This window comes from Sus scrofa, chromosome 13 (assembly GCF_054392235.1).
Source record: "Sus scrofa isolate SSC_HxYL_T2T_F1_AM1 chromosome 13, Sscrofa_HxYL_maternal_Yorkshire_Landrace_v2.0, whole genome shotgun sequence".
NCBI classification, from domain to species: Eukaryota; Metazoa; Chordata; class Mammalia; order Artiodactyla; family Suidae; genus Sus; species Sus scrofa.
In genome coordinates this window covers 54752063-54776908 of record NC_139395.1, presented here as the reverse complement: position 1 = coordinate 54776908, position 24846 = coordinate 54752063, and the positions used below count along the sequence as shown (strand labels likewise).

The 24846-nt window shown below is 48.4% G+C and overlaps 1 protein-coding gene across 12 annotated transcripts in view; it reads right to left on the bottom strand.

The window, feature by feature from the left end:
- Positions 1-2832: 2832 nt before the first annotated feature.
- The window catches only part of FLNB (filamin B), a 149085-nt gene continuing 127071 nt past the window's right edge, over positions 2833-24846 (bottom strand). For all 12 annotated transcript variants that reach the window (XR_014823393.1, XR_014823394.1, XR_002337597.2 and 9 more), the window contains 8 exons: positions 21356-21622; positions 20572-20709; positions 19258-19373; positions 14866-14998; positions 11944-12120; positions 6987-7205; positions 5371-5574; positions 2833-4471 (listed from right to left, as the gene is read on the bottom strand). Coding sequence is in view for 6 of the 12 variants with exons in the window: in XM_021069061.2 (XP_020924720.1) it covers positions 4284-4471; positions 5371-5574; positions 6987-7205; positions 11944-12120; positions 14866-14998; positions 19258-19373; positions 20572-20709; positions 21356-21622 (1442 nt within the window). In the remaining 6 variants the exon portion in view is untranslated. The remainder of the gene's footprint in view (positions 4472-5370; positions 5575-6986; positions 7206-11943; positions 12121-14865; positions 14999-19257; positions 19374-20571; positions 20710-21355; positions 21623-24846) is intronic.

Below are 24846 nucleotides of genomic sequence, written 5' to 3'. Positions count from 1 at the left end.
TCCTGGGGACAAAGCTGGAGGGAAAGAATCGACTCAGGCTCGCCTTGAGTGATGTGACATTTTCACTCTCTTTTGGAGTTATGATTTGTTGTGAGAAGAAAAAAATTAGCTAAACAAGATGTGTTTCTGGGAAAGGTTTCCTTAGTCAAATACTCTGATTACAAAGCCCCCTCCTCCCACAAGTTAATGCAGACTTGGAGAGATTCCATGGCTTTGGCTAAGGACTAAGGAAGGCCAAAGGGCACTTAAATGAACCATCTCTTTCCCCACGTTAAAATACAAACTTGGGGGGACTGACAAGGATTGAGCACTCATTTTGCCATTAACCTTTATTGTGCTAATTTTTAAGGCAGTGCAATTTTCAAGGAAAATTAAATCCCTATGCGCCGAACTCATTTTATACCAAGCTCATCAAAATGTGGCTTTCAAGGCCCCTTTGAAGTCTTAAGACTAGACATGGGGTCAAGGCCCCACATGTTTATAAGCACACTGGAAACACAGAGACAGGTTAATAAGATGTTTCCTTCTTGGTAGCATTGCTGAGGAGTAGAGGGAAATTTAGGGAGGAAGAATCAGGCTTGGAAGGGAGCAGGCCTCCTCAGGATAGCTGGCATCCACTGGCAGCTGCTGTCTCTCTAACCTCCATCAGCCACCAAAGAGTGGGGGTCCTGCCAGGTCTTGGTAGGGAAGGGGCAAAGTCAACCAGTGCAAGTCAGAAAAGGCCTGGCACCTTGGCCTGTCCAGGGTCAAGTTTCAAAGTTTGCAATGTGTTTACACAAACAACAGCCACTTTCCATAGTGGCAAGCCCAAGTACAGATAAGAATTGCCCTGTGGTTCTAGCCATTGACCAGTTCAGAGACGCACAGATATCAGCCTGCGTCTCCTTGATACAACTGTCCGGGGACCTCCAGGTGCAGCCCCAGATGCTAACGAAGAAGCCCGTGGAAGAGGCACATCACCTGTGACAGGGTCTGGTCACAGATGGCAGAGGCCGACACTCACATTGCATCCACTGGGATTTGACACTCACAAGCACCCTGAGCGGGGCATGTTTTAAGAGGTGAAGCAGCTTCCCCAAGGCTGCATAAGCCAGTGAGTGGTCAAGCCAGTGTTTAAGCCCTAGGTTACCAGATGCCAATGTCCAGCTGTCAACTTACAAATGCCGCCTCCCCTGAAACCAGCAAGGCTTTGACAAGGTACAGAAATGAATGGTTGGGTCCCTGTTCTCCTCTCCTGGCAAAGTTGGCCCACTGTGGTCTTTCCAGAGTCCCTGGGCAGAGCCTGCAAGCCCCAAAGCCCGTGGACCTCCTGGGGTTCAGAAACAGCCATTCAAGGCGCAGGACCACAGATAAGGGGCTCCTTTCCTCCCATCCTCAGGAGTACACAAATCTCTCCTCTCAGAGGTACAAAAATCACCATCCTGAGCAAGAGCTCAGTGTCAGCAAGAAACACACAAAGGGATCCAGATTTCTCCCTCCCTGTACCCCTCACCCTAAATGCTGGGCTGGGTGTCCAGCAGGGACTTCCCATCACCAGGGCAACTACCAGGGGCCTGCCTGGGTGCGTTCCTGAGTCCCCTTCCGTTTGAGTTCCTGCTCCCACTGCAGGATAACCAGGGAGGTAGAACACGGACTCTGGGGACAAAAAGGGGGCTTCCCAGGGTCTGCCTCAAGTGAGTCTTGGGGCTGCAAACATGTCACTGCTACACCTGAGTTAGCATCATCAAGGTGAAACTTTAGTGTCACAGCATTGCTATAGGGTAGGAGCAACTAAGGGCTAGATGTAGCCTGAGCATGCAGCAAGCAAAAGTTTCCCCAGCAGAAAGGAGAAGCAGAGGGAAGAGGAGGGAGGGAAGATAGCACCACCAAATACAAACCATGCTGTCCAAATTCCAGACAGTGGGGTGACAGGTGACACATCTTCCTGCATGAATAAATTCCCTAAAATGAGGGTTTCCCAGTTCATCACTTTGGTTTTTTTTGGTCTTTTTAGGGCCGCACCCATAGCATATAAAGTTCCTAGGCTAGGGGTCAAATCAGAGCTGCAGCTGCCCACCTACACCACAGCCAGAGTGATGCCAGATCCAATTCAGGCCTGTGACCTATGCCGCAGCTCACGGCAATGCCGGATCCTTTAACCCACAGAGCAAGGCCAGGAATCAAACCCACATCTCCTCATGGATACTAGTCAGATTCTTAACCCGCTGAGCCAGAGCAGGAACTCTCTCTCTTTTTTTTTTTTTCCCCCCTTCCCCTAGGTGGATTTGGTATCTGGAACTCACATCCAGGGCAAACCCCAGCAGGCCTCTTTAGGAGGCTGTGTCGGTGTCTGCACCCCTCACTCTCAGGTCAGCCCACCTGAATAAATTCCCAACAGGGCCCGAGGAGAAGCAGGAGGTCCTGCTGCAAAAAGAGGCCAGGCTCCCTGTCAAGATAAGCTGATTAACCCATGTCTTTTTGGCCAGGGTTTGGGAGAACCGGTCAGAAACTCAAACCAGGGAGTTCCCGTCGTGGCGCAGTGGTTAACGAATCCGACTAGGAACCATGAGGTTGCGGGTTCGATCCCTGCCCTTGCTCAGTGGGTTAACGATCCGGCGTTGCCGTGAGCTGTGATGTAGGTTGCAGACGCGGCTCGGATCCCGCGTTGCTGTGGCCCTGGCGTAGGTCAGTGGCTACAGCTCCGATTCGACCCCTAGCCTGGGAACCTCCATATGCCGCAGGAGCAGCCCAAGAAATAGCAAAAAGACAAAAAGACAAAAAGACAAAAAAAAAAAAAAAAAAACCTCAAACCATTTACTCAGAAACGACACCATCCAAGAACACCCAAGGACCTTGAGGAGCAAATGTTGTATTTAATAAGTTATAAGATACATTTACAGTCGGCATTTGGTCCCAGTTTCCCTTCTGTCTCCCAGTTTATGAGGCCTGTGGTCCCTTCAGGCTTTGGGCCGCTCCAGTTTCCAACAGGTGGGCTTCACCAGCACTCACCCCCAGCTGCTACACCTCAGGGAGGGTCACCCACCTCGCTCCGCCCCATCCATGGAGGGGGGTGCTTGCCACAGTGGCCACCTCCTCAAGACTAAGTGGCAAATCTGAAAAGGCTGCCTGTCCAGACCACACTGCACATCTGGGCCCTGCAGTCAGGCAGCCCCTGAATGCTGGTCTGCAAAGTAGGTCTGCAAGAAGGCGTGCAAAATGCCTTGTGCTCCATTTCTGCAATTTTGCACCTGCCTACCACTTTCCCAACAGCCCTGGTCAGCGACACAGCTTTTCACTATTTCTGCAACTGGTAAAGGACCACTGGTGAGCTGCCGTCCTTCCCTCCAGATCCGCAGTTCCCTGACTTTCAGGCTAAAACGTCATATGAGTTTCGTTCTTTTCTATAATTACTTCTCAGAAAAAGTGACCCTGGGGCTGACTTGGGGCGGACGTGGACTTAATGTTATGTGGCGTGACAGGCCTCGGCTAATACGCAGACCCACCTGCAGTCTCTCTAGTTGTGCTGGTAGGACTCATCAGATAGATGAACAGCTTGAGCTGGAGCGTGTAAAGAACAAGGGCTAGTGTTGGTTAAAAAAAGGGTGGATCTTTGGCAAATCAGGGGCTGCTTACCACTGCAGAATTTCCTCAGACCTGGCAACTGAAATGGACTTGACAAACAAAAGCAAAGACGTGGCTGCCCAGATGGTCACACACAATGACTCTCTGGGGAAGTAAGTAGCAGGATGAGGGGAGAGGCAGTGAAAAGCCATTTTGGCCAGCTTGTCACCACAGTCACGCTGCCCTTTGAGAGGTGGGGCGGGGTGGTAATGAGGTGTGTTATAACAATGGGGTCCATCTCACATGATATGGGCACTGGAAGAGGCAAAGCTGATGTTAGGTCATCTTCTTTTCTTGACAACCTAAACGAGGTCTCCTCTTTCCCTCTCCCCCTCCCCCCACCCTCAGGCCCCAGTCTTGTTTTGTAAACTGGCTAACCCATTTCATTTCTTAAAAATGTGAGCATTGTCTGTGTTCTTGGTCTGTCTGTAGGGGGTGATCTGTGCCACAAGAGGTCCGGTTTGCTGGGCCTATTGAATGAGTGCATTTTTTGAGTCCCCACCATGTCCCTAAAGAGTCAAGTCTAGAACTTCTTTCTGAATGTACTTTGAAAAAAATGGCAATGTTTTGGGGAATGGGGTTTCAGACCCACAAACAGGCCAGTGGACTTTGTATAAGACGAGTTACAAACAAGCAACAAAAGCAACCACTACAACTCCTCCCAGGATGTGACGACAACTGTTTTAAGGCACTGTGACATGGAAGGGGCTGCCAGGGATGTGCTCCTCTCCCCACTTCACGGCCAGAACGTAATCCCCCTTCTCCTTGACGACGTATGTGACGTTGTATTGCTGGTTGCCCACATGCTTCATGGAGACCTCTTCGCAGGGGGTGGTGGGCCCATGGACCCCGATCAACAGCATGTTGGAACCTAGGAGGCGGATAAGGTGGTTACTCCATGAGTACATGAGTTACATCCCCAAAGGCAGAGGAAGAGGAGGGGATATGGGAACCAAAGTAAAGATTACTGCCTGTTGAGCATCTCTGAAGGGGCAAGAGACCTAAGAGAGGTGGTAGAGCATGGCTATTATGAGCAGGACTCAAACAGGTTCAAATCCCTGCCCTGCCACTTTCTAGTCAGGTGACCTTGGATATCACTTCTCCCTGCCTTAGCCTCCTGGTCTATAAACACCTACCTCATGGGGTTGTTGTGAGGTTTAGAGGAGTTATTTTATGGGAAGCCCTTAGCACACAGTAAAGGCTATGTAAGTGTTGGCTACTCTGATCTCATTTGTTCTCACGGGAACATTAAGGAAGGTCCTATTATTATTTCCATTTTAGAGACGAGAAAACTGACTTTTAGAAAGAGATTTAGTAACTCTCCAAAGGTCACATGGCTAATAAGTTTTGGGAGGGAAGAAGGGAGGGAGAGAGGAAGGAGTAAGTAAGCAGTGGAGCCAGATTTCCAGCCCAGATTTGCAAGATGCCAGAACCCAAGTGACTAATATTGACACCCAAATAAATGGCCAGGCTCACACTGCAATGAAAGCAATTAGCGGCAGAGAAGAGGCCAGGTTACTGATTGAGTGTGCTCATGTATAATGGCGATAATGCCATCTTTCCTATGTGCCTTGAAGCATTTGAAAAAAAATCCAGAGGCAAAGGAGGAAAATCATTTAAAACTATTCAGTGCAGAATAGGGTAATGAACACAGTTACTTGCAAACGGTTGGGCTAAACGGGTGGGCGGGGGCCCAGAGCAGCAAAGACCAAAGGACTTACAGTGAGTCCCCCCACCCCTTCCCTTCCTGAGCAGGGCCAGGCTGCCTACCGGCTTTGCTGCAATCCACCAGGAAGGAGCTCTTCTGGCCCACGAAGGCCTTTGAGAGTCCTGCTCCCTTGGAGGTCACCTTGCTGGCATCTGAGGATGCCTTGGGGATGGCGCTATAGCAGGTCTCCGTTGAGGACCTGGTCACTGACTCCACCAGGATGGATGAGGTTTCATTGGCCGAGCCGGGGCTGACCAGACGCTGGCCTAGGACATGGAAAGGAGTGAAGCAGGGGTGAATGGCCAGACAAGTACAAGTGCCCCATGTAGGAGCCCCAGGAGAGTGCTGGCACCCCAACACCTCGATCTATACCTCTACCTCACACACCTAACACCTGGATCTAAATGCCACAACTTCCCCATCTCACACCCATAGTGTCTTCTGTGGGATCCTGGGGTTACGCCCCACACAACTAAGATCTGGCTTTTTGGGTGTATGGCCTTGGCTGACTTGACCTGGAAATCCCTCTCATATAACCACGCAGAGGAGACATCTTTCCATTTACATGAAATACTCTTATGTCTAATCAGTATAGAAGTGTGGGAGGACACAACAAAATAGCAAAAAAGATTCTTGCTGCATATGAGAGGATGGTTTTTCCATGTGAATTTTTTCCTTTTTTAAAAATGTATGGCCGTACCCGTGACATATGGAAATTCCTGGGTCAGGGGTTGAATCCAAGCCGAAGCTGCGAGCAACGCCATAGCTGTGACAGCACTGGAGCCTTTAAGCCACTGTGCTGGGCCAGGGATTGAACCTGTACCTCTACAGTGACCCAAGCCACTGCAGTCAGATTCTTAACTCACTGCACCATGGGGGGAATTCCACATCTGAATTTTAAGTTTATCTGCAATGAACCTATGCTATGTATCTATCAGTGAACCAAGCGGAAAGAGACACATGGAAGGAATTTACCATGTGGTTCCTTTGGGTGGTGGGCTGTGAGGTGGTTTTCACTGTTCAGTATTTTTTCCAATGTTTTGAAGGAGGCACATTTTTATAAACTTAATCAAAACTTTTGATTATTTTAAAAGTGAAGGTTAGAAATGAGGGGATTTTTCAGGCCCCGATCTAAACAAACACGTAAGATTTCAAATATGTAAACATTCCTTCTTTTTTGTTAAAGACTGAAAACCACGTAACACGCTCTCTCAACTTCTGTACTCCAGCTCTGTCTGTCTATTTTGCAATTTTTCAACACGCACTCCCTCTGAATGTTTCTTTACATTCAAGATTCAAAGGAGATTCAACCTACTTAAAATCATGCACAATTTCTACCATCAAATGTCTCTGTTGATAATGTGACAAGGCCAGCTCCACAGGGGGAAGAATAACTTCAAAGGCATTTGGGAGTTCCTGTCGTGGCTCAATAGAAACGAATCTGACTAGCATCCATGAGGACACAGGTTCGATCCCTGGCCTCACTCAGTGGGTTAAGGATCCAGCATTGCCATGAACTGTGGTGTAGATCACAGATATGGCATGGATCCGGTGTTGCTTTGCCTGTGGTATAGACTAGCAGCTACAGCTCCAATTCAATGCCTAGCCTGGGAACCTCCATATGCTACAGGTGCAGCCCAACTCGCCCCCCCGCCCCAAAAAGGTGTTTGGTGGTTACCTGTCACCTTGGCCTTGAAAGGACTGCCAACGATGTGGTTGGGCCCACCGTATTTGACGCCAATCAGGTAGTTTCCAGGAGCCATGGGGGTGTACATGACTTTGTACCCTTCTGGGGTTTCCTGGCAATCCATTTTAACCTTGGATGGGCCTTCAATGGTGACAGATAATGTCCCTGGCCCTGCTCGGGTGGTGTTGATGAAAAATTCAGATTGAATACCTGGGAGAAAGGAAGAAGGAAAAGCAGGAATTAAGGTCACATGGATGGTTTGGAGGGATGAGGGGGTGTGGTTTGGGGAGTGTTCTGGGGGCACAGGAGCAGTGGCAGGGCACTCACAGGTTCCTGCACAGACAGGTCACCTTGGCGGCATAGGAAGTCACTCACACTAGCTCTGAGCCTCTGGCACAGAGAACCCTAGGACCTTGGGGGTTGTTAACCCCTTTCTGAGGCCCAGGGAGGAGCGTGGCTGCCATTCTATCCATCAGCGTCCACAGCCCAATTCTCTCCTCTGGGCATGAGTCATGGCTGGCTGTGGGTGAGACACCTAAGTGGTCATTGTGAGCCTGAAGTGCTGCTTCAGCCCCCAGGGCTCTGCCTCTAAGGGTGAGGGAAGCGTGGGCCCCTCTGACCTTTCCTTTCCCCTGTGGGTGGGAGGATCCCAGGCAGCCCAGCGCTGCCTTCTTCCTCCTCAGGTTCCTTGCCCCAGACACCATGCTGAAGACCAGGCCAGCTGCTAGAATCTGTGGTCCCCCCCTGCTTCCCCTCTTTGCCATGAATACCAGCAACAGGCAGAACCAAAATGGCAGCTCCTGCCTATTACCACATGCACCACTCTGGCTCCAGATCCTGTGCCCATCATTTTACATGCCCAGTAATTTCTCTTTAAATGACCCTGAGGCTCAGGGAGGTCCATCCACTTGCCAGTCAGATCTACAAGAGAAAAGTGACAGAGCTGGCATGAGAGCAAGTCTGCGTGGCTCCAGAGCCCAGGCCTGTCTCTTGGCCACTGGATGGGCAGTGGACCTGCCTCAGATGCCCTAACTGTGGCCTCAGATATCTTGCCTGGCCTGTAAGGGTCGCCTACACAGACATCCTGGCTGGTGATGAGAAGAAAGCTGGGCCAAAAGAGAATGCCAACCAATGACCATGGTGGCGTTCCTGCCTGAGCAAAAGCCCCTTTCCAGTCCAGAGGTGGCCAGTGAAGGTGGCTGTACACCCGCTACGGTGCCCTCTATGGGGCATCCCTGGCACAGCATTCAAGTGCAGGGCTGTGCTTTTCCAGAGCCCAGGACTCCGCCCCAGCTGAGAACTATTTTGGTTTAATTACAGCTCCAAGGCCAGAGAAAGAATTATTGTTCTGGTTATCAATAAAACAAAGGAGCTGCTATCGTACAACCCCCAAACATAACCCAGCTGTTTCTGGAAGTCTCTGAGGCTCCAGTTCCAGTCCCCCTGCCCCCCTGCTATCTCAATCTTGTCTCGAAACTGTGCAGCCCAGGAGCCCTTCATGCAGCCACTGCCAAAACAGGCTGTGCAGGGAAGGGAGGGGGGTATGCAAACAAGGAACAGCATTTCCAGGAAGTGGCTGCAAGTAACAATAAGGAAAGACATTTAAAAAAAATTATTATTATTTAAATTTTTTTTCTGGCTACAGCATTCAGCAGTTTGACGTGGGATATCTCAGTTCCCAGACCAGGAATCGAACCTGGGCTGCAGCAATGAAAGCACTGAGTCCTAACCACTAGATGGCCAGGGAACTCCTCCAGGAAAGATACTTTTAAAGTGAAGATGAAAAAAAGAGTTGGCTGCAGTGGAAAAGAGCCCCACCCTTTTAAATAAGCTGCTCCATTCTTGAGAAATATTATTAGTTCATCCTGACTGTGAGGGTCCAGAAAGGACGATTAGGTGGGAAAGAGAAAAAAAGATAGGACAAAAGCAACCTATCAGGTGGGCTCCCTTAGTACCTGCATTTTACAGGAAAGCAGTAGAGGCTCAGAGAGGTCAAGTAACTCACCCCAAGTCACACAGCTGGGGATTGGCTGAACTGGGATTTAAACATAAAGTCTGTCTAACTTGGTGCTAATGCACTCGCCTGAGAGCAGAAGAGAGAAAGAAAATCCACCTGCAGGAGTCTCTCTCACCACTGCCTCCAGGTAGAACCAACACCCTAGACATCTCTGGGCATGGTGGTGTTCCCATGCAATCCTGTGTATGTACAGATGAGTTGCTTGAGATTAATGCATGTTAATGCAGCCCTGCTCCATCTTCAAGGTGGGCACTGGGTAGCAGGAAGGAAGGTGGTTCTGCCTTGGACCGAATGCATACTGGGGTGCCGGGAGCACTTCATCAAGAAAATGGCTCTTCCAACAAGTGAGTCTGGAACCCTCTGGTCTAAAGCCTGACCTCGGCCTCTCTGAAGCAGAGAATCCCACCCCAAATTCTCCACATTCCCATGTTCCAAAACCTGCAAAATGGACCATTTAAAGCTGGAGCCAAGAGATACAGCAAACCCAGTCATAAAAACACAGGGAAGCCCGCTTTGTTCCAAAGTCAGGATGCAGGCCCTCCAGCAGCCGGGCACAGACACCTTTTCATTCCACACACACTGCAGCTGTGTAATCTTGGGATGGCTATTTGGGAAAAGGCCTCGGAGCAGGAGGGCTAGAAAAACAAGACGCCTTCCCCTTGACAAGAGCAATATTTATACAGGGTTTGAAACAGGCATGCTCTGTACCTCTCCCTCCTGGCTGGGAGTCTCCTTGCAAGACCAGCTTCTTCCCTCAGAGGCATCCAGTGCTGGCAAAGCACAGCCTGAAACCTGAGCTCCCAAGAAGGTGTGTGAACAGCCAAGAGGAAGCATGAGAGGCCCTGGGCACAGCAGGTGTGATCCAGCATGGGGATGAGATGGCTGCTGGCAGCGCAGGAGACCTCAGTGGCCACTGTGGGGTCTGGACTGAGGCCTGCTGGGGCTTCAAGTGCCAGGAGGACCCACCCACCTGGGCTTCAAGGGTGGATGGTTTGCCAGGGGCCAGATGCCTGCACTACCACCTGAGAATAGCTGGGAGGACAGAGGTCCTGGTTTAGGACACTCCATAAAGTGGGTGAGAGGTGCAGTCACGGCCTCTGGGTGAGCCAGCAACACTCAGGGATTAAGTGAGCAGGCCTTGAGGTTGGGGGCCTAGGCAGATTCTGGTCTGGTCCCCTCCCAACTAAGTAAGCTTGGAGGGCAACTCAGCCTTTCCGAGCCTCACTTTATTAATCTGTAAAATGGACAGTGCCTAGAGTGAAACAATACGGTGCCTTTTACAAAGGGGAAGCTGCTGGCCTGGAATTCAGCATGGAGCCAGACCGGATGGGCCTGGGGAGATGGACAGTACTAAGGCAGACCTCATGGGAGGTTTCGGTGAGGCCATTGCTCTGGCCAAAGTTCCAGGGTGGCACGCCAACTAGTCAGTCATCCCAGCACCCAGGCAGGGCCGCACAGCCCCTTAGAGTATTCACTCCAGGGCCTGGATGCCAGCTAACCTCAGCCACTCATCCCCTTGCTGTAGGGAGGTGGGACTGCTCTGTCCTATTCAGCGCATCTGAGGGAGCCTAAGAGCAGAACGTGCACACACAAGAAACTCAAGAAATCGAGCTGCCTTCTTGAGAGGGCCCAAAGTAACACTCAGACACAAACCATGTCCCAGAGTCCACACCTGCAGAGACGCCTAAGTGGACAAGCTCCCCACCCTGACACCTTCCAAAATAGCAATGCGCTGGACACCTCCCAGAGCCCACCTCTGTGCTCACGGTATGAACATTAACTGTAGCTATTATAAGGCGAGTAAATCTGTAGATTTTGACACAGAAATTTCCTTCAGATGTCAAGTAACAAAAGAAGTTGTACTTACTACAATATGTGCACTAAGATGATTTCTGTAAAACAAAAGCCAAACTTTATGTCTACCTTTTAAATGAACTGACTAGCTAAACAAATTAATGTCTAAGAATGAAGATCAACAAAGAGACCTGAGGGTTCTCCCTTGAACTGTTAGTCATGTTTCCTCCTGGACCCAGAGGGAGGGAGGGCAGGAAGAGAAGCAAGATGGAACTTTACATATTTCCTCACTGCCTGTATTTTTCACACTCCAATGTGTCCCAACTGTGGCAAAGATCAAAATGAATTGTAATGAGTCTTGGCATATCCGTCATGGCTCAGCAGAAATGAATCTGACTGGCATTCATGAGGATACAGGTTCGATCCCTGGCCTCACTCAGTGGGTTAAGGATCTGGTGTTGCTGTAAGCTGCGGTGTAGGTTGAAGAGGCTGCTCAAATCCCATGATTGCTGTGGCTGTGGTGTAGGCCGGCAGCTGTAGCTCCAATTCGACCCTTAGCCTGGGAACCTCCATATGCTGCAGGAGCGGCCCTGAAAAGACAAAAAAAAAATAAAATAAAATAAAAATAAAAAAGAATTGTAACGAGTCGCAAAAGCTTCAGAATTTGACTGTTTTAGTCTTTTCTCCTCCTCTGTTAGGATCAGAATAAAAGAAGGAACCAGGCTGTGACAGGTCTGACTGCTGATTCCATGTATTTCTAGGAGCCTGGGGAACCACCACTAAAAGGACTGGTAGGTCAGAGACCTCCCTGAAGGTCCATTACATGCATCACAAATTCTGTGCAGGCAAAGGAGGCCTCCAAATGGATGATGCTGTATTTCTTTCTCTCCCTATCAGTGTCCTGGTTCGCAAGGAATCTGGTAAAGGAAGACAGCTGCATAGTTATGAGCTGTGAGAACTTGGCCATCAAGCCCTCATTCCGGATTTACCGCAGGTCAAGTGAGGGCCTCCCACGGGTGCGTTATTGCCATTTCCCTGGGGAGGTATATGGAAAGCTTCCTGGGGCCTGAAGCATTCCAGCCGTCTTTACCCCGAGCCCAGCTCGGCCAGAGATGAGAGGCAGAGGCAGTGTGTTACCTGTGGTGCCTCCCTCGAGCCCCGCGCCATAGGCAGACACCAGGGCAGGGTTCCCCGCTTGTCCTGGCTCCCCAACGCGCACTTTGAAGGGACTTCCAACCACGTGGCTCCCGTTGAACTTGACGTCGATCGTGTGGACACCATTCTCGTGCGGAATGAAGCGAACAGCATACTTATCTGGGAGAGGGAACAAAGGTACAGGGTAAAGCGGGCTTGTGGACACCACCAAGGTGGGTGGGGACAAGGGACAGGAGGCCAACCCGAGAGGGCCAATCAGAAATCACTAATAAGACAATGGCAATACTGCAAGCCTGGCACCCTGTATGCTGGTGATCAAAACCAGCTGGGCCTATTTGTGTGTCCCCGGTCAGCCCTTTGGGAGATGCATCCAAATCTCAAATTCTATGTTTAATCCTCTGTGGCCTCGGCCTCAGAAGAACACTTCCTTTATGAAAAGCTGACTTTTGGCAAAGTTTTTCTATTTGGCTACTTAAAGGGAAAAAAATGGTTCCAAATGAGATTAAAACTCCTTAAATAACTTCCATGCTAGCCACTGCCCCCCCGCCCAGGGCAATGGCCAGGTTTCTCTGTGTGTTTGGGTCTTAGCATGTGGCAAGATGATCTATCACCTGAAATGGGCACCTAGAATACCCTTCCATCATGTACCACCTGCCCATCCTTGCTCCTTGAAGTGCTCCCTCTGGGCTGCAGACTCTGTTCTCCTCTAGTCAGTCTGTCAGCCTCTCCCTGGATCCCTGGACCTTTCTCCATCCCCTTCAGAACTGTGTTTCCCAAAGCTCCACACAAACCCTCTTCTCTTCTCCCCCCACGCCTTCACCGTATGGAGCTGCCACCCATTCCATCAACATGACACTTTGCCCAGGAGTCCCCAGCTGGTCCCCCTCCTCTTTGAAATGTACTTCAAGGGAAACTGATCCACCCCATGTCCAGGTATAGTCCTTGATTGGGTCAATCTAATGTGGGTGTGTCGGGGGGAGGAATTCCTTTTTCCCCAAGCCTAAATCAACGTACAGAATTTAGCCACAGGAAGTGGTTCAGGAATGGGGCATGTATGCTCAGTGTTCAGTAAGATGGCAGGGGAGGTTGGCTGGAGACTTCTGTGAAACAAGCATTTAATACTTCTGAGAAAGAATCTCGAGGAGAGGATGTCTCTCTTGATGTGTGGGGATAGGGAGTCTAGCGCTGCTGCAGCCATCTTGGCCCCGAGAGGAAGGCCAGTTTCAGAATGAAGCCCACAGATCAGAAGAAAGAGCAGGGATGTGTGGGGCCTTGGAGAATGTAGCTGGATGGCTGAATTAAATTGTTGCTGAAACCCATCTTAGATTCTGAACTTTCTGGCTACATAAATAAGCAGACCCTTTTAATGTGTTTGTAATAGAACCCTTTATTATATGAGCTGGCTTGAGATGAGTGTTCTGTAATTTGTCACCAACAGCAGCCTGACTGTGCCATGCTAGTGGTCTCAGACACCCCCCAGGGCTTCAGACACTGCCTGGGGCTGACGATATCATAACTTAACTTGGTGGCTAAACCCCAATGCTGGAGAGAGCTATTAAACACCCCCACTTGGATATTTGGCAGACACTTTAAAACCCCCTCCAAAAAAATAAAGTACTAAAACTCTCATCAGGCATTGATTGACCAACCCTTGCCCACCCATGGCTGCTATCCTGAGTTTTGCTAACTGTCTATCATCTTTCTACCCCATCACCACACTACACGTAAGCTTTCTGAATTCGCTTTCAACTCCTACAGCGAATTAGTCACAAAGTGTTATAGTTCTCTGGCATCAAGTCTATTTCTAAACACTGCTGACTATTGATGTTTTCTCAAATGGACCACTCTGGGAGCATCAGCTTACCACCCTGGCTTTCAGATGTTCCAGTACATTCTCTACGATGTGGTCAGACCTAAGCCATGATATGATCCTGGCACCCAGCCCCCACATTTGTTCTTTCTGAGGCTTCCCACTGCCCTTTCCTTTTCTATCCATCAGGAGGAAGACATCTAAATGCCAAGCCAGGCCCCAGGTGTCCACCCTCACTGTTTACAGAGCAGGGCACATAGCAAATGCCCAATAAGGGCAGTGGTCACAAGGCTTATGCATCAGGGCCCCCATTCAGTGTCACATCCTCTGAAAAGTCCTCTGAAGGAAAGGTCAGTTGACGTTCATCTCAAAGTGAAAAAAAGAGCATCTGGGCTTTCAGGAGGGCTTAACAGCCTGAGATTAACTTGCCTACTGCCTTGATGAATGGAATTCTCTGATGTCACTCAACTTTAATGAGCCCATTTTGGCAGTGAACATTTATTAAGTGTCAGAGACTCAACGGGAAGGTAAGGCTGAGGAGGACGTGATAGAGGAGCCCCCAGAGTCTAGTGAGGAACTAGAGAGGGTCAGAAATGTGCAATGCATGTGTGAGGACCCCAGCAGCACAGGAGGAATGAGAACCAGATAGTAAAGATGGTCAGGGCAGGAGAGGAAAAGGGTTTCTGCCGGATTCTCTTTGACTTAGAGATGAACAGCAACTGACCTTTCCCTCAGAGTTAAGTGAGGTCAAATGTGCTTATTCATTTCATAAGATCGACAGCAAAAATCTGTGATATTTTGGTAAAATACGAGAGAACATCACAATGAATGTCATGTGAAAGAAATCTGGAAAACAACAGAAAATAAAGAGGTATTTGTCTGGGGGAAAAAAAAAAAAAAAGGAGGCGCGGTTTATCTCAAACTCTGTCCCTGGCAAATGTTTATACCCTAATTTATAAACAGTGCCCAGCAACAGGAAAGGGTATCTGAAGGCCTCGGAGAGGCTGATGACTCCTCTGTCAGGGCACAGGTTTGCAGGAATGTCCCAAAGGGGGTCCTGATGCTGGTCCCTGTACATCCAGCCTCCGGCTTACCTGGCTCCAGCTCAGACACGTGACATTCCTCCACGGCTCCAGAGGGGCTGTGTACCTTTGCATCAATCTTGCCTTTTGCCCCATTCAACCTTATAGCAAAGGAGGCTGGCTGGTTAACTTTTAATCCCGATTCCTGAGAATTTAATACATGAGACAGGTTACAGCCCTCGGTGTTCTTGCTCAGCGGCACATACTGATCCAACCCGGGACTCTGGAGGGACAGTTCTCATGCAAGTAGGCCTGAAATGTTTTTCTATATAATATCTAATATTTTCTATAAATGTTTTTCTATATAATATCTAATATTTTCTATATAATATCTCTCGTATTTTAACAAGAGAGCAGGCCAGGAATTCCCACATTTCTAGCATTAAAGATAAGAAAGCACAGCCACACAGCTGCATAGTCTTATATCCAAACCATCTTGATTCAGGATGAAGGCAATGGCTCCTGGGTTTAAAGCCTCGGAATCTCCTGCCAAGTAGGATTAAAGTCCCAGCATCCCAAACAAGACCTGTATAGGCTAGAAAACCCAGTATCTTCGAGATCCCGCTTCTCCTCAAAAAAAAGAAAGGGGAAAAAAAAAAGCCTTCCTCCCCCCACCCCCGACCTTTTTAGGAAGAGCAAAACCATCACTCACTAATAGTTTTTATCTCAGGGGTAGGGATCAAGAGAACTTTTAATAAACGTGTAAGGGGCTACATAGGATTTTTCTTACATGCGGTACTACACAGTGGTTAAATATCAGCAGGACCTGGAGTTACTGCCATTTCCTATCTATATAATTAAATTGTTTAACTTTTTTTTTTTTTTTTGCCAGATTCGAGCTGCATCTGTGACCTACACCACAGCTCATGGCAATGTCAGATCCTTAACCCGGAGGAGTGAGGCCAGGGATCAAACCTGCAACCTCATGGATACTAGTTGGGTTCTTAACCCGCTGAGCCACAATAGGAACTCCCTAAATTGTTTAACCTCTTGAGTCTCAGTTTCCTCATCTGTAAAATGGGCATAACAGAATCTACCTCAGAGAGCTGCTGTGAGGATTAAACAAAGTTATGCATTCAAGGCACTCAGCCCAGGGCCTGGCCCATTCATAGGAAAGTTAGAAAATGTCAGTTTATTGTTAAGTGGGTTTTTTTTTTCCCTTTTTTCCCTTTCCCTTTTTGCTTTTTCCTTCTTCTTCTTCTTCTTTTTTTTTTTTAATCCTTGACGGTCCCAAGCTAAGAGTCCAATTGGAGCTGCAGCTACTGGCCTACGCCATAGCCACGGCAACGCCAGATCCAAGCCGAGTCTGCAACTTATACCGCAGCTCATGTTAATGCCAGATCCTTAACCCACTAATAATGAGGGCCAGGGATTGAACCCAAGTCCTCATGGGCACTAGTCCGATTTGTTACCACTAATCCACAATGGAAACTCCTTATTGTTAATTATTAATATGCATTTAGAAGTTGTCTGTGCCCTCAAAGGAGCCATGGGGAGAAGTATAGCTTTTTTTCTTTTTTTTAAAGTATAATTGGTTTACAGAGAGGTATAGCTTTTGCTATTCACTGGATCAGTTTCACTCTCCAGGCTTTGTCTTGGAAACTATACCCTCTGCTGGGAAAATGGGATTAGAAGTTTAGATGCTTAAGATATTTTAAGACTGGCCAATCCTCAATAGCAAAATTTTACAAGTCAGCAGTTTTGATGTAAACTTGGTGGGACAAAGACTCAGATGACATCTCTAAAGCAGCAGGGCCTCATACTCAATGTGTAACAGAGGCACCTGAGTGTCTTGTTAAAAAGCAGATTCGATTCAGCAGGTCTGAAACAGAGCCTAACAAGTTCCCAGGCAATGTTGAGGCTGCTGGTCCAAGGATTACATCTTAGCAGCAAGGCATGAAAGCAGCGCTGCCTAGTTCACTAGTCACTAGCCACATGTGGTTATAGATGTTTAAATTTAAATCAATTAGGTAAAATAAAAACTTCACTTCCTCGGTGACACGAGCCACATTTCAAATGCTCAACAGCCCCATGTAGCTTGAGGCTGCCATACTGCACATCAGGAATGTGGGACATTCCCATTGCTGCAGAACATTCTACTAGACCCAAGCTCACCTGGAAGTGATGGATGAGGAAGGGAAGACTGAACACAAAATTAAGGAGTCTTTGATTGCCAGATCACCCCCTTCCCACCCCCGCTTCCTCCACAAAATACCAGCCGATTCCAATTTTCTAAAAAGTCTCAAAAGCAAGACAAAACAATACATGTCTCTCTGCCCTAACCAGCACCAGATGTTGCTGTGCAGCCTGCCAGGAAATCTCCAATAAATAGTTTACATATCACTTGGCATCGAGTGACCTGGGAAGAACAGGGGACAAAGTTGACACACAGGTCCCTCCTGCTGCAGCAGTTGGTTACAAAAGCTTGATGGACATACAAGCCTGCTGCATAGTTATTTACATATTTTATGACCCAACCAGTAAGAAGACTACAGAAGTTTTCAGGAGGGGATTTCTTCACACCAGCCCTGTGGACAGAACCATTTACATTACCTGAATCCACTTGCCACTAAATCCTCAAGAGGGAGATAAACACCTCAGAAGATCCCAAAGAAATCTTCGAGATGCAAGAAGGCAGCTCTTTGCCCTCAACAAATGCTGGGTTTATCTCCCTCCGTAGGCTTTAGTTAAGTTGGCCACAGAAGGAACTTCTGTTAAGAAGCCTTTAAATGAAACACAAGAAAAACATCTGCACCACAGTGACCAGTTAGTACCCATGGGACTCTCCAACGAGGCCGCTTCAATCGTAACCATGACTCTGGTGTGGGTTCTGTTTGGGTTCCCTAGTGTCTGGGACAACACACAGTACCAATTCCCCTCAAAACTTAAGGTTAGGCTCTTGAATGAACACCAAGTGCACAGAACCTGACTCAATGATATCACCAATCTGAGATACAAGCTTGAGTTTTAATCAACCCAGCATTTTTTTTTTTTTTTTTTTTTTTTGTCTTTGGTTTGTTTTGTCTTTTTAGAGCCACACCTGAGGCATACGGGGGTTCCCAGGCTAGGGGTCGAATCGGAGCTGTAGCCACTGGCCTACACCACAGCTCACAGCAATGCTGGATCCTTAACCCACTGATAGAGGCCAGGGGTCAAACCCGCGTCCTCATGGATACTAGTTGGGTTCGTTAACCACTGAGCCATGAGCGGAACTCCTCAACCCAGTATTTGTAACAACTAGGGAGTGGTGTGGTGGTGGGGGGCTGAAGGCTATTTAGAAACCCCTCTAATGAGAAATCATATTCTGAGATTCCAGTGTTATTCCACAACCAGATTGCTACACCTAATTATTGTTCAGCGTCCTAGCACCCAAAGGCACCTCCCCCTCCAATGGCTCTTAGTTAGGCTGAAGGAGATAATGCAATGTTGAAGGAAGTGTCCTGTTGAAGCCAGGGTGACAAGTTGCATTTCTGCATTCCAATAGGTTGGGCTATGAAACCACTTGACACAATGCCAGAGCATTGGTTCTGGAGACCTCACTCTGCCTCATCCTAGCTGGTTCCTGGAAGCCTAACCTTTCTGCACCTCAGTTTTTCTTTCTTTCTTCTTCTTCTTTTTTTTTTTTTTTTTTTTTGTCTTTTGTCCTTTTTTAGGGCCACACCCGAGGCATATGGAAATTCCCAGGCTAGGGGTCCAATCAGAGCTGTAGCTGCCAGCCTAAGCCACAGTCACAGCAACTCAGATCCGAGCCGAGTCTTCGACCTATACCACGGCTCACAGCAACGCCAAATCTTTAACCCACTGAGCGAGGCCAGGGATCGAATCCGCAACCTCATGACTCCTAGCTGGATTCATTTCCACTGCACCACAACAGGAACTTCCACTTTTTCTATCTTTAAGTGGGGGTCAAGAAAACCGACTCACCAGGCTGTCGTGAGGATTTAGGGAGGTAAGTAACATAGGGCCTTGCGTTATAAATAAATGCCTTGTTATAAATAAATTAGCATCATAAAATAAATCACAATCGACTTTCTTGAGGAAAAGGAAGCCAATAATAGCAAGTGAATATCCTTGGACTGCTAGTTTTGTGTTTGTTTTGAAAGCCCTCCTTATCCCTTAACCAATTATTAACAGGCCTTCTTTGTTTCTTTTGAGTAAATATTTAGAAAACTAACTCATCCTCAAAATGTTGAGGAGTTTTGTGGTTGCTTTTTGCTCGGCCCCAACAGTCTGCTGTCCTAAGTGGGACTCTGCCCCAGGAGAGCTCCCCTACAACTGGCAGCATTCCCGGTTAAAATGTGCTAGGGCCATTGGCACAGAGTCGGGGATTCAAGGTGCCTCAGGAGTCCAGGGCCTCACTGGTCGGCCTGTGGCCAAGGAGATGGATGCTTCCTTGTGTCTCACCTGAAGGCTCAGAACAGTGAGGCGGCGGGCGTCGTCAGAGGGTGCGATCACTGGTACCAGGTAGGGACTTTCGGGGATGTGCTCATCATTGAACTTGATAGACACCTCGTAGTTACCTGCGGGGACAGGAAAGTCCCATCACGTCAGAGATTCTGGGAATGTGGTTCCAGACTGGCCTCCTGCTTCTCTATCTGGGGCTCAAGTGCCTTCCGAGAGACCCTGCCCCCCTCCATGGCTGAGGCTGATTGGTTCAGGTAGGGTCACCTGGCTCACAAATGTTATTTTCTTAGCTGGACAGGGCAGGGATCTTAACCTGGAACCGCAAGGTCCCCCTGCAAAGGACCTGTGTACAGTACTCAGGAAATCCATCAAACTTGAATGGGGGAAAGAAAATTACATCTTTATTTTTACTAATCTCTGACTGAAATTTACCATTTCCTTCCTTTAGAAATGTCAACAAAAAACCACAGCACATTAAGACTTGTGACCTTGTCACCAACAACAATGACATTTTAAAATATCACTTTACAATTTTATATATATCTGGTGGGTTTTTGTTTTTTGGGATTTTTTTGGCTGCATCTGCAGCATGTGTAAATTCCTAGGCCAGGATTTGAACCCATGCCACAGTAGTGATCTGAGCTGCTGTAATGACAATGCTGGATCCTTAACCCACTGCACCATAAAGGAACTCTGGTTTTATATATGCCTTGACATACCATTTATACTTATCGCCACTAAGAAATTAAGGTAGTTAACAGACCATCACCAAATTGTATGACAATGCATTAACGAAAATGTGTATACATTCCTATGTTACCTATTTATTCCTTTAAAGATTTTAATAACAATACTTTAATAAAATTGATTTCTTTTATAATTTGAAGTATTTAATTTCATGTGTTTAAATATATTTCCTGAGATGCTCCCCATGGGCTTCACCAGAGGCCCAAGGATCTGTGGCACAAAAAAGGTAAGAACCCCTGCTTGTGGGAACTCTTCTGGGGCAGCCACACCAGTCATTGGCCGAGGGTGGGCAGAGAGAGACTGGTCAGTGAGAAGAACTGGGAAGAATCAAATAGTTAAACCATAGTATAAGCAGTGAGGGCACCAGAAAAGAACAAGAGTATAAAGAACAATTTCTGCCCTTTGAAGGCCTGGCTAGATTTCCTGCAACTGGATTTCTAGGAGATGCTCCACGTGCCCAGAGATAAATTCCTCTTCTACTGGAGCCAGCCTGATGGGTTTCTATTCCTTACAATCCAGCCATCCCCAAACAAGGAAAATGTCCTCCGTTGGCCCTTGAGTACATACCAGGCTCTTGGGCAATATAAGACACACCACATGATCCGTTTTTATGGTCATCGAATGTAATCTCAGCCTTACTGGGGCCCTCGACAGCGATGGAGAGGCCTCCGGCGCCTGCCTCCCGGGTCCAGATGCTGAACTCAGCTGAGACAGAAATAAATACCTGGTCAGCGACTAAGCCCCGGAACAGCCCCTCTTCTTGCTCAAAGCTGGAATGCTGGGTTCTGTCTGTTGCCAGCCCATTCCTCTTTCTCTAACCCTGAGCAGAACCTAAGCAAGGGCACTGCTAATGTTTGCCAAGCTCTGTCCATGACAACACTAAGTTCATGGGCAATCAGGCATCTTTTCCATACTTGCAAACCAAGCCAGAAAAAGATGAGAATGTTCAGTAGTTTGTCCCCAGAGACCTTCCCATTCAGCAACCCCCACTGCAAGGGACCTTCACCACCAGTTTTGTAGAATTCTAGCAGGCCCTATACAATGTTAGCCTGCAAGACGCTTGGGAAACAGTTTTACGACCCTGATCCTCTCTTGCAGACTCACAACACACACCATAAATTACAGGCTTTGAGAAGTCCCTCAGGAAGACACTTATTTAGCTTTGGGTAAGCGAGCAACTGCCAAATGCCTTTAGCCACAGAAGCCTTGTTTTAAAGAACACCCCTCAGACCACCCGTCAGAATCATGCACACAAAGTCTTCCTTTCAGAGCAGGGCGGTGAGTGCAGAGTGCTCACTCTGCCAGACTGAACTCGACCTTCTCAAGTGAAAAGCCTGCCCAGAAGGCTCACCTGGGACTCCTGCTTCTCCTCGCTCCAGGCCAGGGCCCCCTGCCCTGACCTTGTGGGCGCCCCCCTCGCCCAGCGGCCCCACAGTGAACTGGAAGGGGCTGCCAGTGACGTGCTGGCCACGGTACTTGACGCTGACAGTGTGCACGCCCATCTCCTGGGGCACAAACCGGACGCAGTGAGAGTTCTTCCCCACAGGCACAATCTCTGCCTCGGTCACTCGGCCAGAGGGGCTGGTGACATGCGCTGACATGTCACTGCTGTCGATTTCTGAAAAGGGATGGTGAGAAGGAGAAGTAGGTCAAGGCAAGGGTCTGAGGAAGAATAGGACACGCAGGGCAAGCAGCGGCCAAGCGAGTGCAGCCCAGGGGTGCGGGGTGCTCAGGCTTCCTCCCAGTCAGGCCAGATGCCTGCGCTCCTGTCTCCCTCACATCCCTGGATGGTGTGACCAGTAAGGAGAAAGCGGGGCCCTTCCCACCACCCGGTGCAGAGAACATTCTGGAGCACTGACACGTTTTGCCTCATTGAGCACTTTTACAGCCTTTCTGGCTGGAGCTAACCCCATGCAGTACTTTAATTAATTAATTAATTGGGGAGGGGTGTAGTTGCAGCATATGGAAGTTCCCAGGCTAGGGATCAAATTGGAGCTGTAGCTGCAGGCGTATGCCATAGCCACAGCCACACCAGATCCGAGCAACATCTGCAACCTACATCGCAGCTCACGGCAACACCAGATCCTTGACTCACTGAGTGAAGCCAGGGATTGAACCCGCGTCCTCATGGATACAAGTCGGGTTCGTTACCGTTGAGCCACAGTGGGAACTCTGACTTGGCACTTTTAAACCAGAGCCTGAGCTAATAGTTACAGCATGCAAATAAACTATATAAAAACTCTGATGGCTCAGATGGTTCTAGGCAAATGTGACATGGGGCCACCTGTCAGGCTTACAGGGGCTCTTTTCCATAGATAAGAGCAGAAAATGCAAGAGCCATCATCCCTTATTGTCAAGAAGCCTTGGCATTTCTTTTACGCAAAAAGAGAAAATGTATTTAGAGGAAAAGGTGAAAACACATCAGTCCCAGTGGCAAAAGGAGAAACCAGGCGTGAGCAAAGCTTTGAGCAAACTAAAGACCAGAGGCTGCGCTTCCAGAAACATGACACCCCAGGTCCCCAACACCAGGAAGCGGACCATGTCTGCTGCACCCAAGGTGCCCTGCCATGCCAGCGACTGTGCCTGCACTGATGTGGTGGCGACAGGCAGGCTGCATGCCGGGTGACCAAGTAATGCCATCACCTAGGGCAGCACAAAACCGCGCCCTCCAGCCCTACAGGATCTGGGCAGCAGCTCATGACTTTGAGCCCTGAGGACAGAGAAAGGAAGGAAGTTGAGGAGAGGGTCATCCCACTTGGCCTGGGTCCGGTGGCCATCTGGATACTGGTGAGCCATCCTCCTTTGTAATTGGAAGAAGGGTTAGGGAATGGAGGGAAGTGAGTCTCATTCAGTGTTGCCTAGTTCCACTGAAAAGGAGGAATCAGGAGTCAGACCTGAGAGACTTGAGAGAAAGGGGAACTGTCCACCTTGCACAAAAATAAAAGACAAAAAAATGCAGAGGGAATAGAAGAGATAGTTCTCCACATGAGAATTGAAAATGAAAATGGTCCACCTGCCCAATGACCAGAGAAATGAAACTAAGAACTGGAGACAGTATCTTTCCATGAGCCTGACCAAAGTGAGAGTGAAAGGCAGTGTGCCCAGTGTTGGGGGGGAGATGGAGAAACAGGTACCAGTTCATTTTCATTGCAGGACAGGCTGCCGAGGTGTAGCAGCATTTGAAATGCATGGGCCTAGCAATCCGAATCCTGGGCATCCATCCAATGTGATGACAGATGTCACAGAGCACTGGTTAAAAGGGTGGTGGGAAGTTCCTGTTGTGGCTCAGTGGTTAACAAACTGACTAGCATCCATGAAGACGCTGGTTCGATCCCTGGCCTCGCTCCATGGGTTAAGGATTTGGCATTGCCGTGAGCTGTGGTGTAAGTTGCAGATGCAGCTTGGATCCAGCATTGCTGTGGCTCTGGCGTAGGCTGGCGGGTACAGCTCCGATTGGACCCTTGGACCCCTAGCCAGGGAACCTTCATATGCCATGGGTGCGGCCCTAAAAAGACAAACAAAAAAGGGGGTGGTGGGGTGGAGATGAGTGTACACGGGATGAGAAAACCCAAGGAAAGATGGTCTACCTAGCCATGAAATGCAACCTTAGGCAGACATGAAAAAGATGATGGGGAAGTATATTTTGGTGTGGAAAGAAGCCCCCAGCACAGTGAGAAGCAGACCAATGTGATCTGAGGCTGAGCCCATGTGTCTAGGAGGCTGGAGGTATCGTGGGTCCAGCTCTGGGCCTCAAACATGAACCAAAAGCTTCCAGGATAGTGTGGAATGAGGTGACACTTTTTCTTGAGCACATGAACTTTTTTATGATCACAGTCCACATAGCTCTTTTTAAGGGATTCTTAGTCTGGACACTACAGTAATGAGGCTTTTATCAATGTCTGTCTACAGGAAGAACCCATTAAATACTGTTGAGAAGGCAGAGCAAATGGATATGTCACAAGTTGGCAGAGACAGGAGATGCACGGTGGAACTTCATCTAGAAGCTCGAAGCTCATCACAACATGAGCTTCATCGGAAGACTACTTAGATTTTCTGTCTCCACAGAATTTGCAACTCTGCAGAATAGGCCAGTGGAGTCTCAAGTCTTCACTTACACAGTCACTTCTTCTTCTTCTTCTTTTTTTTTAATGGCCACACCCATGGCACATCCAAGTTCCTGGGCCAGGGATTGAATCTGAGCTGAAATTGCAACTTATGCTGCAGCTGCAGCAAGGCCAGATCCTGAACCCACTGTGCCAGCTGTGGATTGAACCTGCACCTCCACAGTGACCAGAGCTGCTGCAGCTGGATTCTTAACCCACTGTGCCACAGTGGGAACTCCCACAGTTACCTCTTAATAGCAAGAAACTGGACCACATTTAGGCAGACTGTGGCTGTTAATTGGCTAATTTGTGGAAAGGGCTAGACGGAGCTCACCCACCCAGCCTTACATCCCAACCCTCATTCTGATTTTAGGAATGAGAGATACAAATGGAAATTAGAAGACTGTCACTGGGCTGACATGAGCATCAGCAGGGCCAGTTCTCTCACTATTCGTCTATTAAAAAGATAAATTAAAATATAAAAGCTAATCTATTCTCTCCCCCATGTGATATGATAAAGTTATTTTCATTTGGAAGAAGGAAAGGATAACAGGTAAACAGTCTTATTTTTCCCAGCTGGGCCTCTGTGAGAAATAAGTCTAAAAATATTAAGTAATTAATAACAATAAAATAAAATTTAAAAATAGTCCCCCAGAGAGAACTTGTTCTGAGCCAAGCTCAGACATGGTTTCTGATGAATGGCATCCAATGGCCTGACTCATGAGCTGCTCATGCTCAC